Consider the following 23,164-nt stretch of genomic DNA (forward strand, 5'->3'; position numbering starts at 1 on the left):
TCCCTGGCATCACTGGGATAAAACTTTATGTTAAAAAGCTCTTGTGGTTTTATGCTTGGGAATTTTGGACTTTGGCTTTTAACTGCTTAGTTCTAAAATATATTTATATTTATATTTATCATGGGTGTTGTAAACAGCTTTGAATCCATTTTTAAGTGGAATAGGTTAAAGATAAAGGTAGTCCCCTGTGCAAGCACTAAGTCATTACTGACCCATGTGGAGACATTGCATTACAATGTTTTCCTGGCAGACTTTTTGTTATGGGGTGGTTTCCCATTGCCTTCCCCAGTCATCTACACTTTGCCCCCAGGAAACTGGGTGCTCGTTTTACCGACCTCGGAAGGATGGAAGGCTGAGTCAACCTTGAGCCAGCTTCCTGAACCCGGCTTCCGCCAGGATCGAACTCAGGTTATGAGCAGAGCTTGGACTGCAGTACTGCAGCTCTGCACCACGGGGTACAAATATGTTAATCATATACTAGAAAATAGATTGTATTTACTCTGACAGCAAGATGGCAATTCTTTTCCAGCTATTTTCCGCACCCATCCCCTTCCCTAAACGAAGGAAGTGAAATAAAACTGCATTTGAATGAAGCTCATTTCTAACCTTTTTTCTGTTCACAGTGAAGTTCACATTTGAACATCAGTATCTCAAAGATACCCCCTTTGGCAAGGCTGCCTTTTGATTTGTTACTTGCCATCCTTGTAAACAGAAGGTCTGTGCTCCATTTTGGAAAACACAGAGAGAGAGAGATCATCAGGCTACTGAAGTGACAGGACCTTTCCAACCAGCATTACTTGACAAGAATGTAACAATTAGTTCCGGAACCTCTTGAAAATGGTCACATGGCTGGTAGCCCCGCCTCCTGATCTCCAGACAGAGCAGGGTTGAGATTGACCTCCATGCTGAGGACAATCGAAACTCCCCTCTGTCTGGAGATCAGGGGGCGGGGCCACCAGCCATGTGACCATTTTCTCTGGAGGACAACCCACTGAGTTCCACCACCTCTTTTCCCAAAAAAAAGCCCTGCTTACAAGTGATAATACTGTCTAATGCAAAGATCACAAACGGCCAATTATACTGTGATTTTGCACACTCGAAAGACATACAAGAGGGAGATTTGCTGTGTGGGTAAGAGTCCTCACGTGGATGACACCAGAATCGCCCCACTCAGCCTCTCCCTCCACCCCATGAGGAGTCTAGATTCATATGCAAGCAAATGGCACGCATGCGTTTTCCTCCCATTTGGGGAAGAAAGCCTCACCAGCCAGATAAACTCACAACCTGTATTTTATTTACTTTTGTACACTAAAGGTGGCAAGCACCTTGGCAGAAGGCTTAACCTACAATCCTGGCTTGGTCCAGCACTAATAGACATAGGAACATATTTCCACTCTATTGCATGTACTGTACACAAACACAAAAACATTACTGGAAAATAACAAAATATTTTTAGAAAATATAGTCCAGATACCATAGTAGTAGTGAAAACACAAACCAAAGCTGGACTTTTTTTGTCTTATCTGCTCTAGGAAAATGACCAGAAGAATTTTTCTTTGAACTACACATTGCTCTCTCCTAAAAGTATGGGACAAAGCCACAAGTCAAGAAGGATGTTTTTGCCAAGTTGCGCAACTGTCAACCTGATCTTATGCACTAAACTCTGTGCAATTTATTCTGAAACAAATGTGCAAAGAACTGCAGCCTGGAAATGGGGCATGTCTATTTCTTTACAGTGTGATTCTGAGTAAACATGCCTACGATTATCCTGCATGCACGGCACACTCAAAGGCTGCTGTTGTTTCACAGCCACTGTTTCTGAAATGAGTTCTTCATCATCACTGGTATACGGTGTGGGACAACTGCAAGCCAGCCAACCTCACCAGTCACTTGCCAGGCCAAACAACAGAGGTAGGCATACCACCCCAACACAAAAGTGATGTAATCTTAAAACCATCTGAAATATCATTGAAAATGCTGAATTCATAATCTCCTGATGCTGCGGCAAAGAGTGGCTGCTCGCGAACTCAGCAGGAGTGGCCGCTTAAAGTAGGGTTGCCAATCTCCAGGTAGTGCCTAGAGATGTCCTGGAATTACAAGGGATCTCCAGGCCGCAGGGATCAGACCCCCCCCCCCCCGGACCTCCGGAGAAAATGGCCACTTTGGAGGGTGGACTGTACAGAACCAGACCCTCCGGAGCTCCTTCTTCCCCCCAAACCCCATCCTCTCCAGGCTCCAGCCCCCCCCCCAAATCTCCAGGAATGTCCCAACCTGGAGCTGGCAAGCCCAGCTTCACGGGCACGCAGCTGTCATAGCAATGGCTTGTCTGCTCAGGACCGGCGGGGGCGGGCGGGCGGCCGCAGCCCACCCTCCAGACCCAGTCCAGGCTTCTGCCCGCCCCATGCATCTGGTCCCCGGTCAGCCAGCCCGCACAGCCGGCCCTTGGCGCACTCCCAGGCAGCGGCCGCGGCTGCAGAGGAGGCCCCCGCGAGGCTCTGCCCGACAGAGCCGGGCCGGCGGCCAGCCGAGGAAGGAAGGACGGGGGGCAGCGCGGCCCCTTCGCTCCCCGGCCCAGAGCACCAGGCTCCCCTCCGCCGCCGCAGGGCAGCCCGGCCAGGCTGGACGGGGCGAGGGACCCCCTCCCGGCCGCGCACCTGTCGCGGATGATGGTCTGCAGCTCGCGGATCTGGTCGTTCATGGGCAGCAGCTTGAGCTGGGCTCCCAGCGGCGCGGGCGGCGCCTCCGCGCAGGGCCCGCCGTTGCTGGCCGCGCAGGAGCAGCCGCCGCTCCCCTGGCTGCTCCCCGGGCTGGCGCTGGCGCTGGGGCTGCTCTCGCCCTCGCGCTCGGCGAAGCGCAGCTGCCGGCCGCCCCCGGCGCCCCCCGCCGCCGCCGCCGCCGCCGCCGCCTCCGGGCCCGCCCGCCGCTCGTGGCAGGGCATCGCCTCCATGCGCCGCCACGCGCCAGCCTCCCGGCCGCCCCCGCCTCCGCCCGCCCCCCTCGGCCCGCCCCGTCCCATTGGCTGACGGCTTGCCACTCAACCGCCGTGGACGGCGGGGGCGCCGCTTGGCAGGCTCTGCGCCCGCCCCTTTCCTTCGCGCGCGCGCACTCCTTCGCTCTCGGCGCGGCTTCAGTCCTCAACGGGCTTCACAGCCGCTCGCTCCCGTCGTCCCCCTGAGAATCCCGGGAAGTGTAGTTTTGCAAGGGGCAGCAGCAGTTAGAGCTCTGTAACCCAGAATGCTCGATAAACTACGCTCCCCAGGATTCTTTGGGAGAGAGGAAGCCGTGATTGTTACAGATAAGCCGTGTCATATATTATACCAGGTAAGGCAACAGATTTTTTTTTTTGCTGCTGAATGCTTATTCTGTCCAATTCAAAAGTATCACAAGAACCTTTTTTAAAATGAGTTTAGATATTTAGAATACAATGTAGTATCTGCAGTTATTTGGACGTAGGTATGATTGACTTTTGTACAACAGACTCAAAGGCATTCTTATTAACCTGGAAACAATCTAACATGTACCACTAGGACTGCAATCCCACGTGTCTTTTCCTGGGAAGTACAGGCCACACTTACACAGCAGAATCTGCTTATAAGATGAAAGTTTTGATAGCTGTAGCATGGGCAAAGTGACAAAAATTGCACTTTGTGAAAATTCATCATGCACCCAACTGTTAAAGGATGTTGCAAGAGGATCCATCTCCTTATGGTGGGCCAGTGCTCCACTGACTGGGGACCATCCCTTCCCCACACACACTTGCCTTAGTTCCTTGCACGTTCTTGTTCCCAATGCTAGTAGAAACTTCTTAAAGTGGACCCTTTAAATTCCAAGAATCTGATCCCAAGCAACATGTTTTATAAAGGTAATTGCTAAATTTTAGCTAGTTTCTATTCTATGCACTATACTTAGAAGGACCAAGATTTAAGTAAACCTCTGTACCACCCTGCAAGTTCCTCCTTGGTGGTACATTGAACAACCACCCTAGCTTCTTGGGAAAGGATATATTTTTCATGAACTTGCAGTTAGAAAAAGCATTTCCTGTTGAGCCCTAAATTGAGAGCTGCTTTCACAAGCTGTAAAATTAAATGTACATACATTTATGCATGAAGGCTGCATAATTTCTATGTTTATCTAAGGTGTGGTTCTTAGTCTCAGGACCTGGTCTCTGTAACAGAAGTACTGTAACAGATATATGGTTTATAGCATAATATACTGAGCAATGCACATTTCCAGTGAACTTTATGAACTCTGCATGAACTCTCCTGTAGTTATTTCTAACTTGTTGATTAACAACAACATCTTTGACAGCTAATTAATAGTAGTGGACAGTATCTAGATCAATGTCCTCTAATCATAGAATGGTCCCATGGCAATCTACTCACTTAACTTTTCCTGTCATATTTCCTGATTTATAGTTTTATTTTGTAGCTGGATATATTGTCACTTTTTGGCTAAATGTTTATTTATATTTATAATCTGCTCTCCCCAAAGCGGCCTCAAAATGGAATACAACATATAATAATAAAACATGGCAGCATAAAACAAGATAAAAATACCTATAACACAGATTTCTTAAAAACAGCAGCACACATATTGTGCAACCTATTGAAACAGAACCTGTGGGGCCGGGTGGCCAGCTGCAGATGGACAGCAATGGCAGGCGGCCAATTAGGTGGCCTGTCTGCTTCAACCACCATATGCTTGGCAGAACATCTGTCTTGTAGGCCCGGTAGAAAGAGAGCAAATCCTGCCAGGCTTGGATCTTCACCGACAGAGAGTTCCACCAGGTTGGAGCCAGAACCAAGAAGGCCCTGGTCAAGATAAGGCAGACCTCTTTGGAGCCAGGGATCACCAGTAGATGTTTGTCTACTGAGTGGAGCATCCTCCAGGGAACATATGGTAATTAGAATGTTATACAATAGAAAATATGAATGATTAAGCAATAAACCAATCATAGTTTATCTATGCTATCACATGAAAAAGTTCTTAGATAACCTATAAAAGTACAAACTCTGAGAATATGTTAGATTTCTGACTGAATGAAATCTCATGGAGACCCAGGTGAGAATCTTATCGTTGCTATGGGAATCTTAATGCATTTCATAGAAACTTTGTTTTAAACTTAAGAGTTAATTAGGAAATGTTAGCAAACCTAATTCTTATAGCTTTTCTGTGTTATTTGTAGGATTTATATATTTTTAATATCTTGCTTCTTTAAAAAGATTAGTGTATTTCAATAAAAGAAATATAGAAACTCTAAAAGAAGTCTCTGTGTCTTGAGGGGAGAATATAGCAAAAATAACCCTAAAAATAATTTTATACCAATAAGCAGCCTTTTTTAAAAGTGAGTGCTGTTTTCCATGTCTTGAGTGCTGAAAGCTGTCTAGAGGTAAAGATAAATCTTTAGTTTGGGACAGTGGAAACCTTAATTAGATGTAGATAAAAAATCTGTTAGAGTGTAGTTAAGAAAAAAAAACCCTTTTCATTGTTAACATGTTGTGGGATGTACTGTTGTACACCTGGTGTATATGCTAACAGCACTTGAACTATAATGGGTCATCTCATCACCCTGTTATTGCAGGCTGTTCCACAGACACCATGTGCAATACTTGTTTGCTTTAGCCAGAATCCGCCTCCTAATTATTCTGGAGCAGTGCACTGCACAGCGCAATCCTATGGTTATTCCAGTCTAAGCCCACTGAAGTCAATGGACTTAGACTGGAGTAACTTTCCATATGCTGGGACTGAGTAGGGGCTATGAATGGTTATCTCATTATCACAGGTAACTGATTTCATTTACATAGGCGGGGTCAGGGAGAGTCCAGTGGCACCTGACGTGGGCTTTCAAGGACCACAGTTCTCTTTGTCAGATGCATCTGGCGGGGAGGGCTGTGGTTATCGAAGGCTTGTGCTGCAGTGGAATTGGATGGTCTTGATGGCGCTGCTGGACTCTTTTTGATTTTGCTACTACAGAGACTAACATGCCAAACTCCTTTGAACCTTTACACAACCAAACTTATCCCCACATCAAAAGGAGCTGTTTGCATTTCCATATCAAAGGAGTTGTTTACATCCTCTCTCTCCTCCTCCCCTCCCCTATATTTGACCAGTTTCTTTCTGCCCTCCATGCATCTGAGGAAGAGAACTGTGATTCTCGAAAGCTTATGCGACAATAAAATTGGTTAGTCTTAAAGGTGCTACTGGACTTTTTATGATTTTGCTTCTACAGACTAACACGGCTAACTCCTCTGGATCTATTTCCATAAGGTTGCAATGTAAATGGAGCTGCTTGACCTGTAAGCAAGTTTTGGCCTTTATTCTTCATTGTACCTAAAGTCTTAACTATGCTATTTCCTCCCAGCATAATTACGAAGCACCATTCCTTTGTCGTTCTCATATTGTAAGCAGGTTAAGATATGATTGTGGAACGTTGCAATGGGGTTGTCCAGTACGATTCGTGCCTATATCGTCCGAACCGATCCAGTCGGAAGGTGGCACTGCCCAAGCTGCGAAACGCAAGGAAGAATCCTCCGCACCGTCCAAGGCGGCAACTCCCCTTGCGCGCAGCGCGCCTCGTTTCCCGGTCCATCCGCGCAGGAGGTTTGAAGCCCGGCCTTAGGGACAGCGGGCCGCTCGGCCGCTCGGAGCTCCTGGATTGGGAAGAGGAATGCAGCAGGCAGGGAAGCCGGCGCAGGGCGAGCCTCCGGCCAGCTGTTTCTGGCGCGGCTGGGGCGTCCCTTCTGCCCGGCGGGTCCCGCGCAGACGTCGCGGCGACTCTCCTTCCAGGCGCGGCCCCGTTCACTGGGAAACGAGCTGCAGGCGGCCGCTCGGGCGGCGGCGGGGTTTATTCTTGGGTGGTGAACCGAGCGAGAGGAGGACCCCGCGGCGGCGGCGGCATTCGCTCCTGCCTCACGGAACACGTCGGCGGCCGCATGAAACCCAGACACAGCCTCATCACCCGCTGCATGAAAGCGCGATCTCCGCGCAGCCTCTGGCCCCGCCCCTCCAGCCCCTCCCCACGCGACTCGTTTCCGGTTTCCGTCTGCCCTCCCATCGCAGGCCGGTCTAGCGGCGCGGCGGCTCCTCTCGGTCCTCCCGTGTCCCACAATCCTCCCCGTCCCTCTCCAACATGGCGCTGCTGAGGGCTTCGCCGGCGGCCTGGCGCAGCGCCTCGGCCGCCTCCGCCTCCCTCTCGCGGCGCAGGCTCCTGCTGCGGGCGGCAGCCACGGCGTCGTCGGGAGCGGCCCGGGCTCGCAGTCAGCAGGTGGGGCTGGCCGGGGTGGGCCGAGCGGGGTGGTGACCGGGGAGGCTCCGCTCCCCTCTCGGGCCTGCTCGGGCGATGCCGAGGAAGGCGGGCGGGGGGCGACGGAGGGAGGGGGTCTCTGGGTCTCTTCGCGGGAGGCAGTTCCGCCCCCGTCGCCGCTGCGGCTTTCTCAGGGCAGGGCTCGCCTTGGTTGCGGCTCGGTCGGGGCGCTCATCCTGACCCTCGTATAATAACCACAACGGTGTGCTTCTGTACTGCCCTCCTGGACAGATTTGCGCCCCGTCAGAGCGGTGAGCCAAGGCAGCGTTGCCGAGAGCGGGGGAGGCTTCCCCAAGGCCCTCGTGGCAGTAAGAGGATTCGAAGCGGCGGAGAGCCGGCTCACAGTTCGACCCCTTAATCGCGAGGCTGCAGCAGCTCTTGCCCCTTGCTCTTCAGTAATGATTATTTTCTCTGAACAGACTCCATGAATGTAAGATGTTTTCTGGCAACCTGGCGCCAAAATAAAGATGGCTAGTCATATATTGTTTTCCATGCGAGTGTTTGTGTTGGATTCTGCCTGCTATGGGCCATGCATCTGACATCTGAGCATTTTGTAAATTTTAACCCTACCCTGCAGCCATATAGAGTGATCTTGCAGCTTTTTTCCCTGATATTTTTTATTATCTCGATGGACCACAAAAAAGCATTTGTAACTATTTGTTTTAAAATGTAAAAGCAGTCTGTGTTTTGTTTTTTAACACCACTGTGGTGTAGCGGCTATAGCATCTGACAAGCCTCTGGGAGACCCAGGTTCAAATCTCCACGCTGCCTTGGCAGCTTGCTAGGTGACCTTGGATCAGTCACACTCAGCCTAACCTACTTCACAGAGGGTTTGTGAGGATAAAATGGAGGAGAGGAGAACAATGAAAGCCACTTCGAGTTTCTAATGAGGAGAAAAGTGGAGTATAAATGATCTAAGTACATATGTAAAGCATATATTCTTTAAATAAAATCAATGCAGGCAAGTTAAATATATCTGGAATGATAACAAGCTGCTTTTCAGACAGAGCAAAGAGAAAATGCCTCATTTTGTTGAATGATTGTTTCATTTTCAAAAGTAGTTACCGAAGGGATTGTGTAATACATATTTTATTTCAAGCTATGCAGTTGTGCTCCTTGCTAAATGTGTGTGTAGGAATTGTTTTTTCCTGGGCCACTATAGAGAGGATGAAGTGAGCTTTCATGTACAGAAGTTCATGCAGGAATAAATTATTGCTGTTTTGTCCTGGTGAGCTCCTGTTTAATTCATTTTTTAAAATTCACTGGTGAAATTTAGTCTTCAAGGAAAGGGTCAAATTTTGCTGTGTAAACTTTTTGAAAAGAAAATTGAAATCCTAATGCAGTTCTATAGCTCTGGTGATGTGTATATTGTAGTTTTCTGGGAGCTGCATTATAAGGAAACTCCTTATTCCTCGCTTATTCCTTGATAACTGAAGTGCTGGTGCACATCGTTGATGATGAGATGCTTTTAAAGGGGAACATATTCCTTTTGCTTAATTGCAGCAGTGCCAGAATGAGTTGTCTATGAAGGTTAGTATTTGGATAAAGGATGAGGCACAAATAACATTTTATGCCTAGACATTATTATAATGTCAGAAGTTATGCTGCACCATTACTGAGGAAGTTTCAGTATGATCTGGTGTAATATTTGATATTGACCATTACAGTTGTTCTTAGCTTTCATAGGATGATCTACCACAGAAACAGAAGTGCTGGGCACATAATAAATGAAATAGAAAATCGGCTCTAAACCTTAATTGGCTTATAGATTTGGAAGCTCAAAATATGGATTATGTTTGAGACTGTGGTTGCTTTCAATGCTCTAAGACTGATCTCTGTAAGCACACCACACCTATTTGGTCTTGCTATCTAAAGAGCAGTTATTTTCAACTTCCTTTTCCCCCCTGCCTCTCAGATGGCAAAAAACTAAGATACACACAGTGTAGGCCAAGACATTTTGTAGCAAACTTTCTCTGTGGCATTGGGAATATTCACAATGTTGCTCATATAAAATGGATGTATTTATAGGCCTTAAATTCTATAAATATGCCAAATAGTACATTGTATGTTAATTCATTCATACATTTTATGTTGCTAAAGTAGTAAAATAAAATATAGGTTTGATAAAGAAATAATTAAGGGATGTATTTCCTCTAAGCTTCTGGATTTTTTTTAAAGGGGGGAAATCCTGAACTTTCCCCCCCAACATTTCTAGAAATGTTATGTCCAGTCAGCCTACAGTTATAAAGTTAAAAATGAAATCGAAATCGAAATGGAGTGAAATAACTAAAAAAAATGTCTTTTTTAAAAAGGCGTTTTTGCTAAATTAGCGACAGGCCACCTGCTCATGTTTGGTTGGTGCCTGCAGGAGTGAGTTCCCTGTGCTTCTAGGGTTGCCCCAACCACTGCAGCAGGTCTAGTGGGTAAGTTGCACCCCCTCCTGCCCTTGCCTAGAAATGGCACCACCACAGAAGGGAAACTGCCACCTACACAGTGGCGTTGGTTTCCAGCGTTGTTTGACTGCAGTTAAGTACATGGTCAACTGACAATATTCTGCTGGTCGGTTGGCACGTGATCTGTAGTTAGTGATATCGCAAGTGTCTGTTGTTAAAGTGAAAAAAGTCAAAACCTCTGCTGGAGATACTCTTGAGCATACCTAAAGTAGCTTTTTGGATCTTAGTCACTGCTTCTAAACCAGATACAGCTATGTACAGCAAAGCATTTTTTCCTTTGGGAGATGGTTCTCCTTTGGGAGATGGTTCTGAAACATGTGTGAGTCTAAGCAACAATAATGAAAAAGCCTAAACACTATTGTGATATGCATGTAACAGACCTTGCTGAGTTGGGAATGGAGGAAGAGTAGGGCAGCGCCTAAATGGCAATGGCTGGATGTTATCAGAACACTTCTAGTGACAAGCAAGTGTACTTTACCTGGCTACAACATTATAACTTTGTGTTTAGACTTTTGATGATAACTTTTTAGCTGTGGCAACAATAAGCCACTAATAAATTACAGTCCTTAAGTATTAGAACTCTGCTTATTTCTTCTTTTCAAACAAATTTCTGGCATAGTTTGTCACTGCTTGGTGGCAACTGCTGTTTGCTTCACACAGTACAGCCTTGTTAATGAAGTCAGACCAGTTATTTGAATTAACAAAAGGCTCCTGATGCGGGAGGAAAAAACGGCTGTTGAAGAATTGGATCCTTAGGATCCAGCCCATCTTCACTAGTCAGCCTACCCACACAGATCAATGATGGCCATCACTGGGACACTGGCAGCCTGGGAAAACATCCCCATTATCTCCACTTACCAAAGCTCCCTTGCCTGGTTGTGTGGAGACAGTTCTTATTTGCGTAAGTCTAGAATAGCTAATTACACCTATGAATTTTTGGCACAAGCTGGACCTGGAAAATGCCTTTCAGAAAGTAAATTATTTGCACCAGCTCTTTGCAAGCTGGTCAGCACACCCTCATCCTCTTATCTGTTTCATATGCAGCTTGACATTTTCTACTCTTATCTCTGCTTGTTTTCTTGGCATTTGTTTAGTAATTCTCTCTCTTTCACCCCACCCCAGTTGTTTTTTTTAGACTTGGTTGAACCATAATACGCAGTCAGAATTCATATTTAAGGCTCGAACATTATCTAGGCTTTTCTCAAACCTTGCTTAGGTTTGGTATTAATTACACAATACATTTTCTCAGTTTAAACAATGTTTTCATGTACATGCTTTTGGAGTCTTGTTTCAAAGCTGTATAACAATATACCTGCATTTGTGAATTTTGATCAAACTTATTAGTAATTACTACGCTTGAAGAGCAGTCAGTGTTACTGTTTGTCAGTTAGAATTCCATCTGATTTTGGTAATACAGCCCAGCAGCTGTTGCTTTCTCCCCAGTCTGCACATGCTACACAGTTGAAGAAGTAGCGCTGCAGGTAAGGGATGCCATTTTGAATCTTCTTTCTTGCAACCACCCCTCTCTGCATCTTAAAAATTAATATACTAGGAGAAAAGATGGAAGACTAGTTCATCCATGCTGTGATTATTTTCTATTCTACTTGACGGGAGATTCTTTCCCTTAGGAGAATGTCCAAAAACAGGATTCCTTTAGCTGTGTCCGGAAGTAGTAGTATCCATTCAGTCACCTTGGGGCTGTAACACCTTCTGCTAGATGTGTAGACCAGGCTAAAATATTTGATGCTCTGTTTCCTGATGCTTAGCTAGAAAGTCTTGACAGCAGCTGTTTGAGCATTACTGTCCACCTTGGACAGGAGTACACAGACAGAACCATGGGCGGCTGCTGCTGCTGCTGCTGCTTTGTGCATAAAGTAGCAGCTGAACTGGTAGTCCTACAGTTACTCAAAAGCAGAATCTCCTTTACCTTAAATATTAGCATTTTTTTTTTGCAAACTCTTTAATTTTCTGCTCATCATGTATCCAGCAACTGGTCTGCTTTGTGATTTTTTAAAAATGTAATAACTGATTATTCTGTCATCAGTCACAAGAATTGTGTGGACTACATGAAGAGATCTCACTGCATAAGTAAAGGGAGCAAGTTTGTTTTAGGTTTTTTTGCTTCATTGGCTCTGTCTAGAATCTTGGATCTTACAATAGAATGATCATGCTGCTTCTAAATAGAGCATATTGACAGCTGTTCCATACTGATTAGATTGCTGATTAAAAATACTCTTCTCATCAGATAAGTTCTTACAATCTGCTCAGCAGAATTGCAGCAGGTAGCTGAATATGAAATGGCAAAAATACAGAGGTAAGTGTTTGGGAACACTTGTACATAATAAGAAATCATATTTATAATAGCAAAATTTTACCCCACTTAGCTATCTCTTTTCATTGCAGTTCCCAAAACACCGCAGAGCTTTCACCTTAGCACGTTTTAACGCCCTTCCATCCGCTGTCTTGGAGGGGAGATATACTCATATTCCATATGCAAATTGCCTATGCCCTTGTCAATCCAGGCAGGTAGAGACAATAGAACATGTCCTTTTATATTGTAAGTTCTATCAGGAGATCCGAACCAAGTATATCTTACCAGTTATTGCTGCCTACCCAGGCAGATCAAGTCAGTCTTATTCTGCCCTCCTTTTAACTGATTCCTGTAAAGAAATTACTGCTAAGGTCGCAAGGTTCTGTGCTTTGGCTAGTGTAATCAGACAGAACACTTAATTAAAATTAAGATTTTAATTTATCTATTTTAACACATTAATGTATTGAATTTTTAGACATGGGTAATCTTAAAACTAATGTACTTTTATAGTTAATTTTATTCTGCTATCCTTAGCAATTTGTTGTAATGAAACCCCTGCTGAAGTAGTAAGATCCTGCACCTTGATTAGTTTAATTAGATAGATTACCATAACTCCCTTAAGAAATTTTAACCAATATCTAACAATTTTATGTATTTAAATATATTGCCCAGCTTTCTAGATATGCTTAGACATGTAATCAATGTATTTGTTAGATACTACTGTATATGCTGATGCAAATTCTGATCCTGGATTGTAATAACAATAAACTAAACTAAACTATTTATAATAGATAATTTATTGTATATGGCCATAGGCCTTCACAATCCAAAGAAACATATTTATAGGCAGGGGACCTACAAGGACTTGTGGAGGGCATCTCATTTTGCCGTCTCCCACCATTTCCTCTTCCTTTCCCGAGAGTCCCCAGGGTTCCTCCCCTTTTCCTGCTTCCTTCTCTCCTTCCTGCCAGCCTACATTTATATGCCCCTCCTTCACCTTTCCTTCCCTCCATCCCCCGGCAGCCGTTTCCCAGGAAAACTGACTTGAGTTGCATGGTGCTGGCCACAAGGCCCAGTTGCACAGGGAGGAGCTTAAAAGGACTTGCGGGGGGGGGCCCTCCTTTCTCCTGTCTCTTTCTCTCTCCACGCTGTTTTCTGCTTGGCAACCTCCATATCTTCACGCTTCCTGGCTTCCTTGTCTTCTTCCTACCCACCAACCTACTTTTTATCTGTCTCTCCATCTTCAGCTTTGTTATTTTATTGATGCCCCACCTTTCTCCACAGTGGGGATTCGAAGCGGCTTGCACCATTCTCTTCTCCATCTTGTCATCTCACCGATCCTTGTGAGGCAAGTTAGGCTAAGAATATATTAACTGCCCAAAGTCACTCAGTGAGCTTCCAGGGCAGAGTAGGGATTCAAACCCGAGTCTTCCAGATCCTAGTCTGAAATTCTAGCCACTACCCACAATGGTTTTCGTGAGGTGGCTGATACTGAACAGTAGTAAGCAGCCAGGCCCGGGTGAGTCATGCGAGCTGCATGTTAGCAAGTTGCCTGGTGGGCCTGGCCCTGCCGAGTCTTCCCTCAAAGGCCCAAACAGCCCTGGAAAGGGTCCTGCCCCCTCCTCCTAACTCTTATTGACAGAAACAAAGGCTACAAGTGGCAATACCGTTGTGGTTGCCTAGCAGCGGCCACAGAAAACATTCACTTATTAAAGCTATAGGCACTGCTTTTATTATTTTGGAGGGGGTTGACCCCGGAATTTTTTTTTTTATTTCAAATTTTTCTACAAACTTGGGGCCTTTCTCAGGTTTGTAGAAAAGTCTGTCTTGTCTGTTCATGGCTTCAGTCTTTGGATTTCAGTATCCACAGATTTGGCGTTGAAAATTTGATGTGGTCGTGTTGATGGTGTCAGACCATTGTCAGATAAGCCCCAGCATATCTGTCATGGTTGTGTTTGATTCCTGTTTTAGTGATGTTCTGTTCTGCCAGTGTTCTGTGTGTTATCCTCTGAGAGTATACAAAGCTGCCCTGTGCTGAGAGACTGCTTAATTGCTTATCTTGCAGATGTTTTAGTAACAGTCCCTGGCCTGGCAGAGTGACCTTGGAGTCTAGCAGAGACTGCACCAACTGTCTCAAAGACCTAAAGACTGTGGAATGCTTATGCTTTCCTCCCTGTATTCTCACACTTTGCACACTCAAACTCTTAACAGACTTTCCTACACCATTGAGGGCAGGGTTTTGACCTATAATTCCCTTAGCTTTAGTTACTAGCCTCATTCCAGCCAATAACCCTGTACAGCTATCTTGATACGGGTATACTTGTCAATAAAGTAACTTTAACTCATACACTTTGAGTGCTGCAGTGAAGTGCTTTGGGATGCCTGGCAAGACCTGACAACCATAATCTGTGACAGTTCTCCATGGGGAGAGGCACAGAGGGAAAGATGTCTCACCACTTCTGTTGGGGCCATCTGCCATCCAGTTCCAAAGAGCCAGCAGGCAAAAAAGCTCAGCAGTCCCTTCTGCAGCAGGGCTGTTTAATTCTACAGGGCCTGGGGTGGAGCAGCCTCAGCAGCAAACTCTCCCTGGCTTGTCCTCTTCTGTAGAAAAGATTGGCAGGGGACTATTGATAATCAAAGCAAGCTGGCAGTGTCTACTTCCCACTCTTGAGCCTGGCCCAGGCTGAGCAAACAGCATTAGCCTCAGCTGCTAAAAGAACCCCTGGCTAGATTCAACATGTGGAGTAGCTCTGTCTGCCTTGGGAAGATTGGGGGTGGGGGTGGGGTCTTGTTTGACCTGGCCAGGCTAGAGGTTCCTTTGGCTTGCTGCACAGACTCCATGCAGAGCTGTCCAAATGCAGGGTTTACTAATAAGCAGTAGGTAATGAAAGGTGGCCACTTGCTTCACTCTGGATTTCTTTTGCTAGATACATAGTTCTGTAATTCTCAAAGTTAGTTTTGCTCTCATTAAACAAGATTCTTTTTTTAAAAAAAATATTGGATGGGTTTACAAACATAAACACAAAAATCGTTATAATTTTCCACCCCATTGCATTTTCCCCATCCTCCCCCCCTTTTCTGGTGACTCCCAGCAGTTTTCCATACCCAACTTGAGCTAAAGAATATATCATATAAATTCTTAAAGTCTATAATATATATCTATGTTATACATATTAATCTAATCTCTTTACTTATCTTAACTATCTACGCTTAATATACTACTTATCTTAATTAAAAGTATAAAAATTATATAAGTATATAGTAAGTACATATACTAACTAAAAAATACATATATGTGTAATATACTATTCCTTAGATACCTATTATCTATATTATAGATCTAATCTTTCTATTACATCACTAAAATATCATATATACTCCCTATAACCTATTCAACCTTACTATTCAATCTTATACTTTCCCCTATGAATATACTATCTTACTCTTACCCTTTTAATACTATAGTACTATAACTCTATACTAATCCATTAGGATACAGTAAAATATACCCCCTTTTGACCTTAAGTAAGTTTCTATCTCCCCTTTAATTTTCCAAAGACCACAATTTCCCCTTCATGTCCCACTTTTTCTCCACATATTTCTTGAATTTTTCCCAGCTTGATGTATAGTCCAATTCTTCTTGTTCTTTCAATTTCCTTGTTAACTTGTCCATTTCTGCCATATTCAGAACTTTCAGAATCGAATCTTCCATAGATGGTATCTCCTGAGTCTTCCACAACTGTGCATAACACATTCTGGCCGCCGTGATCATATAAAACTCCATAACTCTGTCCATTTTATCAAAATCTTCTAGGTTCATGTATAATAACAGCAATTCCGGGGTTTTATTTATATTCCTTTGTAAAATATCTGACATAACTTTTACTATATCCCCCCAGAACTGCCTTGCCTTATCACAAGTCCACCACATATGATAGAATGAACCTTCATGCTGTTTACATTTCCAACATTTATCAGACATCTGACTATTACCATTGGCCAACTTCTTCGGTGTTAAATACCATCTATACATCATTTTATAAACATTTTCTCGCACCGTGGTACATGCTGAAATTTTAACTGTATTTTTCCATACCTTTTCCCAAGCTTCCATTGGAATTTCCCTATTACAATTTATTGCCCAATTTAACCATCTGAACTTTAACGACCTCCTCCTCTGTAAACCATTTCAATAATATCTTATATATTTTAGAAATTATTTTCTTCCCCCCCTGAAGCAAACAATTCTCAATCTCAGAGTTTTGTAATCTAAAACCATTTTTCCTTTTGTCTTTCTCATACAGGTCTTTTATCTGCATATATTGAAACCATCCATATTGGAATGGCAATTCATCATTGCCTTTGAGCAAATAATTGTTCTGCTTTATCTCAAGAATCTCTTTATATGTCAACCGGTCTTCCCCTGCATATTCTGTTCTTGGGTTTACTACTTCCGCAGGGATAATCCACATTGGTATAGTCTCTTCCATATATTTCTTGTATTTAGTCCATACGACAAACAAGCTTCTTCTTATATAATGATGTAGAAACATAGAATCTGCTTTTACTTTATCATACCATAGATATGCATGCCATCCAAATAATTTATTGTATCCTTCCAATGCTAATAACTTCAAATGCTTCAATGACAACTATTCCCTTAACCAGTCCAAACATACTGCATCATGGTATAGTTTAAAATTTGGTAACTGTAAACCTCCTCTTTCTTTTGCATCATAAAGTACTTTCATTTTAACTCTGGGTTTCTTTCCAGCCCAAACAAAGTTTAACATCATTCTCTGCCACTTTTCAAATTGTTTACTATCCTTAACAACAGGTATTGTCTGTAGTAGAAACATCATTCTTGGAAGTACATTCATCTTAATTACTGCAATACGACCTAACCAGGACAAGTTCATTTTGTTCCATCTAATCATATCTTTATCTATTTGTTGCCATAACTTGTCATAGTTATTCTTGTATAAGTCAATATTTTTCGCTGTCACTTCCACTCCCAAGTATTTAACTTTGTTCACTACTTCACATTCCACCTTATCCATCAACTCCTTTTGTTGTTGTTTAGTCATATTTTTTCACAGTATTTTGGACTTCACCTTATTTATTACAAATCCCGCTAAATCTCCGAAGTCTTTCATTTTCTTCATTAATTTTGGCATGCACTCTATTGGATCCTCCACTATCACCATTATATCATCAGCAAAAGCTCTCACTTTATATTCAAATCCTTTTGTCCTCAGTCCTCTTATTGAATTATCTTCTCTTATTTGCCTAAGTAAAATCTCCAATACCATTACAAACAGAAGTGGGGAAAGCGGACACTCTTGTCTTGTTCCTTTTCTTACGTCCAACTTTTTTGTCACATCCAAATTAACAGTTATATTTGCAGATTGGTTTTTATATATTGCCTTTATTGCTTGTATAAATTTCTCTCCCAACTGCATCTTCTCCATTGTTACGAACATAAAATCCCAGTTCAAATTGTCAAACGCTTTCTCCGCATCCACAAAGAAAAAACCAACCTGCTTCCCTGGATTTTTATCATAGTACTCAATGGCATTCAACAACACTCGTAAGTTATTTTTTATTTGCCTTTCTGGTAAAAAGCCAGCTTGGTCTTCATCTATAAATTCCACTAACCAGACCTTAAGTCTTTCCGCTAATATCTTAGCAAATATTTTATAGTCATTATTAGTTAGAGATATTGGTCTGTAATTCTTAACATTACTTAGGTCTAATGTCTCCTTCAGTATCAATGTAATTTTAGCCTCATTCCATGTATCTGGCATCTCTGCCCCCTCCAATATCTCATTCATCAATTTTTGTATCAGCTGTTTCAAATCCTCCACCGTCACTTTATAGAATTTTGCTGTAATTCCATCCGGTCCCGGAGCTTTACCAACTGTAGTAGCTTGTATTGCTTGTACTACTTCCAATGTTGTTATCTCAGCACTAAGCTTCTCTTTCAACTTCTCCGGCACCTTAGGTAAATCAATCATGTCAAAATAGTCTCTTATCTTTTCATAGTCCACTGTTTTTTTCTGATATAGTTTGGCATAATATTTATAGACTGCTCTCTCAATCAGTCCTTGATCATATAATTCCTTCCCCTCTTCCGTAATTTTACTTATTGTTCTTTTTTCTCTCTTTTTCTTCAATTGCCACGCCAAATATCTCCCTGGTTTATTAGCTCCTTCAAATGATTTTTGCTTCATTTTCTTCAACTCCCACTCCACTTCTTTATTTTCCATAAACCTGATTTGTTCTTGCAATAACTTTATTTCATACGACAATTTCTTTTTACCTGGCCTCTTTTTCAATTGCTATTCTACTTGGATAATTTTTTCCTGAATCTCTTTTAATTTCACTTCTTTTTTTCTTCTTGTCTCTACCATTTAAGTCCATGAACACACCTCTAATTACTGCTTTATATGTGTCCCAGACCATATGCGTTGACACCCCTTTATCCACATTACACTGAACAAAGAACTTCGTTTCTCTTCTCAACACCTCGACACATTCTGGGTCACCCAAAAGGTCCTCATTAATTCTCCATCTCCGTTTCTTATTTCTCATTCCAAATCTCCACATCACCGGATTATGATCCAAGCTAATTTTCGGTAAAATGTCAGTCTCTTTTGTAAACACTACAGTTCTTTAGATGCCCAGATCATATCTATTCTGGAAAGAGATTGATGGCTAGTTGAAAAGAACGTATACTGCTTCGCTTTAGGGTTATATTTTCTCCAGATATCTTCTAAATTTTCTTGTTCCTGAATTTCAAAAAAAGACTTTGGTAATTTCCCCGTCCTTACTTTACTTGTTGATGAACTTTTGTCCAATTGTAGATCTACCACTCCATTAAAATCTCCAGCCATAATTACCTGATCGTAAGTCCATTGCTCTATTTGTTCTTGTAAGTCTTTAAAAAATATATCCTTGGAGCCATTTGGTGCATATATTTCAAGTACCAAAGTTTTTTTTGCATTACATAAAAATTCCACAGCCAGGTATCTTCCATTTTTATCAGACACTATTAGTTTTGGTTGCAATTCTTCCTTTATATATATAACAATTCCCCTCTTCTTTTGCTTTGTTGCCGAAACAAATTGTTTTCCTAACTTTTTATTAATTAAATTTTTAGCATCTTGATACCTAATATGAGTCTCTTGCAAACAAATCAAATTACTTCTTTGTTTAGATAACCAATGTAACACAGCTTTTCGTTTAGAGGGTGAATTGAGTCCATTAACATTCCATGAAATTAATTTGTACTCCATAATTATAACCTGGATGAGCTAGGAAAGTCTTTTCCATTCTCCATCAGAAATTCATCCATTGCATATTTTGATTTAATCACTTGTCTCCCTGATTGAGATTCAAAAGTCACTCCTTCCGGCAGCTCCCATCTATATCTAATTTCAGCTGCCTTCAACTTTTGTACCAAATCTCTATATTTTTTCCGATCCTGGAGTACTTTTCATGGTACTTCTTTCATAATTCGAATCCATGTCCCAGCTATTTCCAGTGGAGTTTCAAAATGTCTTCTGATAATTTCCTCCTTCATTCTCCTTGTGGTCAATTGGACAATAATATCTCTTGGTAAATTCTTTTGTTCTGCATATTTTGAATTGACTCTATACACGATATCCAAGTGAGTCATCATTTCCTCCTCTGTTTGTCCCAAAAATTTTGCCAATATTTCAGCTACTTGTTTCAGAGCGAATCCATCTGTTTTTTCCGGGACCGCCCTCATACGAATTTGTCTGTCCATTGCTTTGCATTCCATCATCACAATTCTTTCGCCTATACCCACAGTCTCTGTCTGTATTGCCTCCGTTTTTTTCTCCCCGTCCTGCACCATCTGTTGCGTTTCTTGCACCTTTTGTTGGGTATTCTGTAAATCTGTTTTTATTGCCTCCATCTCTTTTTTAACCTCCGTTATTTCCGATTTAATCGCTTCTTTCACTTCCGTCATTAAATTTTGCTGTAATTGTTGTATCATCTCCCGAATCTCTTTATTTCCCTCTGTTATTTTCTTATCCAAATTCTCGATGGCAACCTGCCAATCCTTTTCTTTTTTGGAGGCCATCGGACTTGCCTTGAGTCCCCACGAATCCGCTCTCTTTCTTAACTCCGTCTTTTTAATTCAAATCTCTATTGTTATTATCAAAATTTTAAACGTTTGCCCTGTATTAAAATGGCGATTGAGGCTTCCCTTACCTTAAAATGTCGGGCGATGTTTCTCTATGATATAAAATGTCGAGCGATCTTTCTCTATGGTAATGCTGTCACTACGATGATCTTCCCTTACTTTCAGTGGTAAATCCTTTACTTCCGTTTCCTTTCCCTTACTTTCAATGGTGGGTGCTTCACTTCCTCTTCCAACGTTGTTTTCCTTCCGGGTCCTCCTGATCTTCCTGACCTCCCTCGCCGCTCTCTCTCTATCTCCTCTCCGTCTGTTATCCTCCACTTCCTGTCTCGTGGCGCACCTTCCGATTCCCACGATCCGCCCTCCGCGTTGCTATCTCCCCAACCACAGGTATGCAAAACAATATTCTTTTTTAGCTCTTTTTAACTTTTTCTCGCTCTCAAACCTCAAATTAAACTGCTCAGTCCTTTAGTATACTTTTTCAGCTTGGTATCTCAGTCTTGTTCTTTTAAAAACTCGGTCTTTGTTCAGTAAAACAGTCTGTTGGGGGAGATAGTAATCTTAACTTAGCACAAACTTCTTGGGATGTACTCACTGCTTCAGACGTCCAGTTCTGTTCAAATCCGTTCCCGAGGCTTGGGGAACAATGAGCCTATGTCAATTTAATGACTCCCAAAGCTGCTGCAGAGATTTTAGCCGCCCTTCTCCGAGGAGGATCTCAAGGCTTGGGAGGAAAGCCCTTTATTCAGAGCCTCCCACCCGCCAAGACCCTTCACTCTCAGGGCTACAAGCGTTCCTGCCAGATTTCTAGCTGAAATCAGGAGGCTGTGGGCGATCTGAGTGCCCCACCAGCCGAAAAAACAGCACCTCGGATGATCCGGAGCTCCGAATCACGTCGGTCTCGGCATTACCCCAAACCAGAACTCCCATTAAACAAGATTCTTTATGATTTGCTGAATTTAATGCCCATATAGAAGGCAACTGATTTGCAACTTTGCCAAAATGGTCCAAATAAAGAAAAACAGTTTTGGTAATTGTTTTTTTTTTTACAGTCATGCCTCTGAAATAAATAATTGTCCAAAAAACCAGGTTTGCCAGAAAAAAGGGAAATAGCTGCATCGCTATGGCAAGTTCTTACAGGCTTTTTAATAATGTGTGTGCAGCCCTTGAATCTGTTTCAACAACCGTTTATAGCAACTGTTAAGAAAGTATTTAGCTTTACAAATCAGGCATAATACAGTTTTCATGCTTTCTCTGTATTATCTTGTTATTACAACTGCGAAATAAAATGAGGTAAAAGTAGACACAAAGGTTTCATTTTTGTGCATGGCTCTTTCCAGTAGAAGCATATTTATTTGCCTATGGCTTGAATTGTTCTCTCCCCCATTTTATCCTCACAACAATCCAGTAAGGTAGGTTAGGCTGAGTGTGTGTGACTGGCCCAAAGTCACCCAGTGAGCTTTCAGGGCAGAGACCCAGGACTTCAACCTGGGTCTCCCAGATACTAGTCCAACACTCTAACCACTATACTATATTGACTTTCTTGGAATAGCCTTCCTAAGAATGTGTCCTCCTAAAGGGTAGTCTGGAAGAAACCCGTTGCTATCCTTCAAATGAGCATATAAAGCAATCCCATTTTCAACAGTCTTTCCCCCCTGATTACTTAGAACTGCACTGACGTTTTAACTGCAGTTCTTGCTGGATGTTGGTACGATGTTTTATGATCGATATTATACTTGATGGGCTTGTTTTTGTTTGGGGGGGTTGTTCAGTTTTTTATTCTGTTTTGTTTTCTGTGGTTTTAAAAAGCGACACTAGCTGCCTTAAGTTCTTTTGAAATGGCAGTATATAGATGTTTGAAATAAAGATCACAGCCAACATAAAGAAAGGTAGAAAATATGCAGGTAAAAAAAGAGGTTCACATGTGTTGATTACTCATGAGAACTGAAAAGAAAAGTTGAAGTCGAAAGAGAGACCGGAGGCTTTCAGAATATAAAGGAAGAGAAGTCAGGTGGGAATAGAAGTGGGGAAGGTTCATTGCCGTTTAGCATCTAAAATAGTGCCATGTGTTTTACTTTCCACCTGCTTCCCTCTAGTCTTCGTGTTTTCTTTTGTTACTTCTTCAGAAGCCTGGGTCTTTGAGTATACTTGGCTTGCCTATGTAAAATGGTTGAAATATTCACTGATCTTAGACTTTGTGCTCTTAATTACTACTGCTTTGTTTTTCTCCTCTTCAGGTTCAACCAGTATTAAAACAGCAGAGTTCAGGGAGATGCTATTCAAGGCAACTGTTAGATGCTGCAAAGGTAGGACTGAGCAGTCTCTTCTCCTCATGTATTTCTACTAAGGAAGGGAAATGCAGACCCCTAAACAACCTACCACTGTGTTTGATTTCATCTGTATACTTTTCTTTTTATAATGTGAAAGAAGCAACGTCCTCTGCTTCTAGAAACTGAGGCAGAACTTCGGAAATCTTTCCCAGTTTCTTTCTTCCGCTCCTAAAAATACATTATTGTACACATAATAATGTTTCAAAAAGTGTTTAAAATTTTCTTTCTGCTGGTTAAAAGGCATGTTCACTCTGGTGCTTTATTGTCTGATTTAAGTAATGTGATGGACTGGAAGCAGCCCTGCTCCACTTGTGGAAGTTAGCTTTTGTAAATGTATTGGCACTCCTTGGGCGAAAAGTCTCCTAGGTTTACATAATGACACATCCTCTTTGGTTAGTGATGGTGAAATAAAAATTCTCAAGCTTTAATTGGTATTGCCTGATGGCATGAAATTCATTAAAACTTAGAATTAGTAATACATAGAAATATGAAGGAAGGCCTTGGAAAAACTGGAAAAACAGACAGTAGCTTGGATCCTCTGAAGGGTTTCCATGGACAGAACAATATCTGTCCTCAGAGTATGATTTTCTCCCACTG

General features: G+C 42.5%; 2 protein-coding genes across 2 annotated transcripts in view; one reads left to right on the forward strand and one right to left on the reverse strand.

Moving 5' to 3' along the window:
* The window catches only part of UPRT (uracil phosphoribosyltransferase homolog), a 30,405-nt gene extending 27,458 nt beyond the window's left edge, over positions 1–2,947 (reverse strand). Inside the window, exon 1 of the mRNA XM_054996449.1 lies at positions 2,655–2,947. Coding sequence (XP_054852424.1) covers positions 2,655–2,947 — 293 coding nt within the window. The remainder of the gene's footprint in view (positions 1–2,654) is intronic.
* Positions 2,948–7,115: 4,168 nt separating this feature from the next.
* Positions 7,116–23,164, forward strand: part of ABCB7 (ATP binding cassette subfamily B member 7) — a 103,529-nt gene continuing 87,480 nt past the window's right edge. Inside the window, exons 1-2 of the mRNA XM_054996548.1 lie at positions 7,116–7,264; positions 22,475–22,543. Of these exons, the coding sequence (XP_054852523.1) occupies positions 7,130–7,264; positions 22,475–22,543 (204 nt within the window). The 5' untranslated portion in view covers positions 7,116–7,129. The remainder of the gene's footprint in view (positions 7,265–22,474; positions 22,544–23,164) is intronic.

This window comes from Eublepharis macularius, chromosome 13 (genome assembly GCF_028583425.1).
Source record: "Eublepharis macularius isolate TG4126 chromosome 13, MPM_Emac_v1.0, whole genome shotgun sequence".
NCBI lineage: Eukaryota > Metazoa > Chordata > Lepidosauria > Squamata > Eublepharidae > Eublepharis > Eublepharis macularius.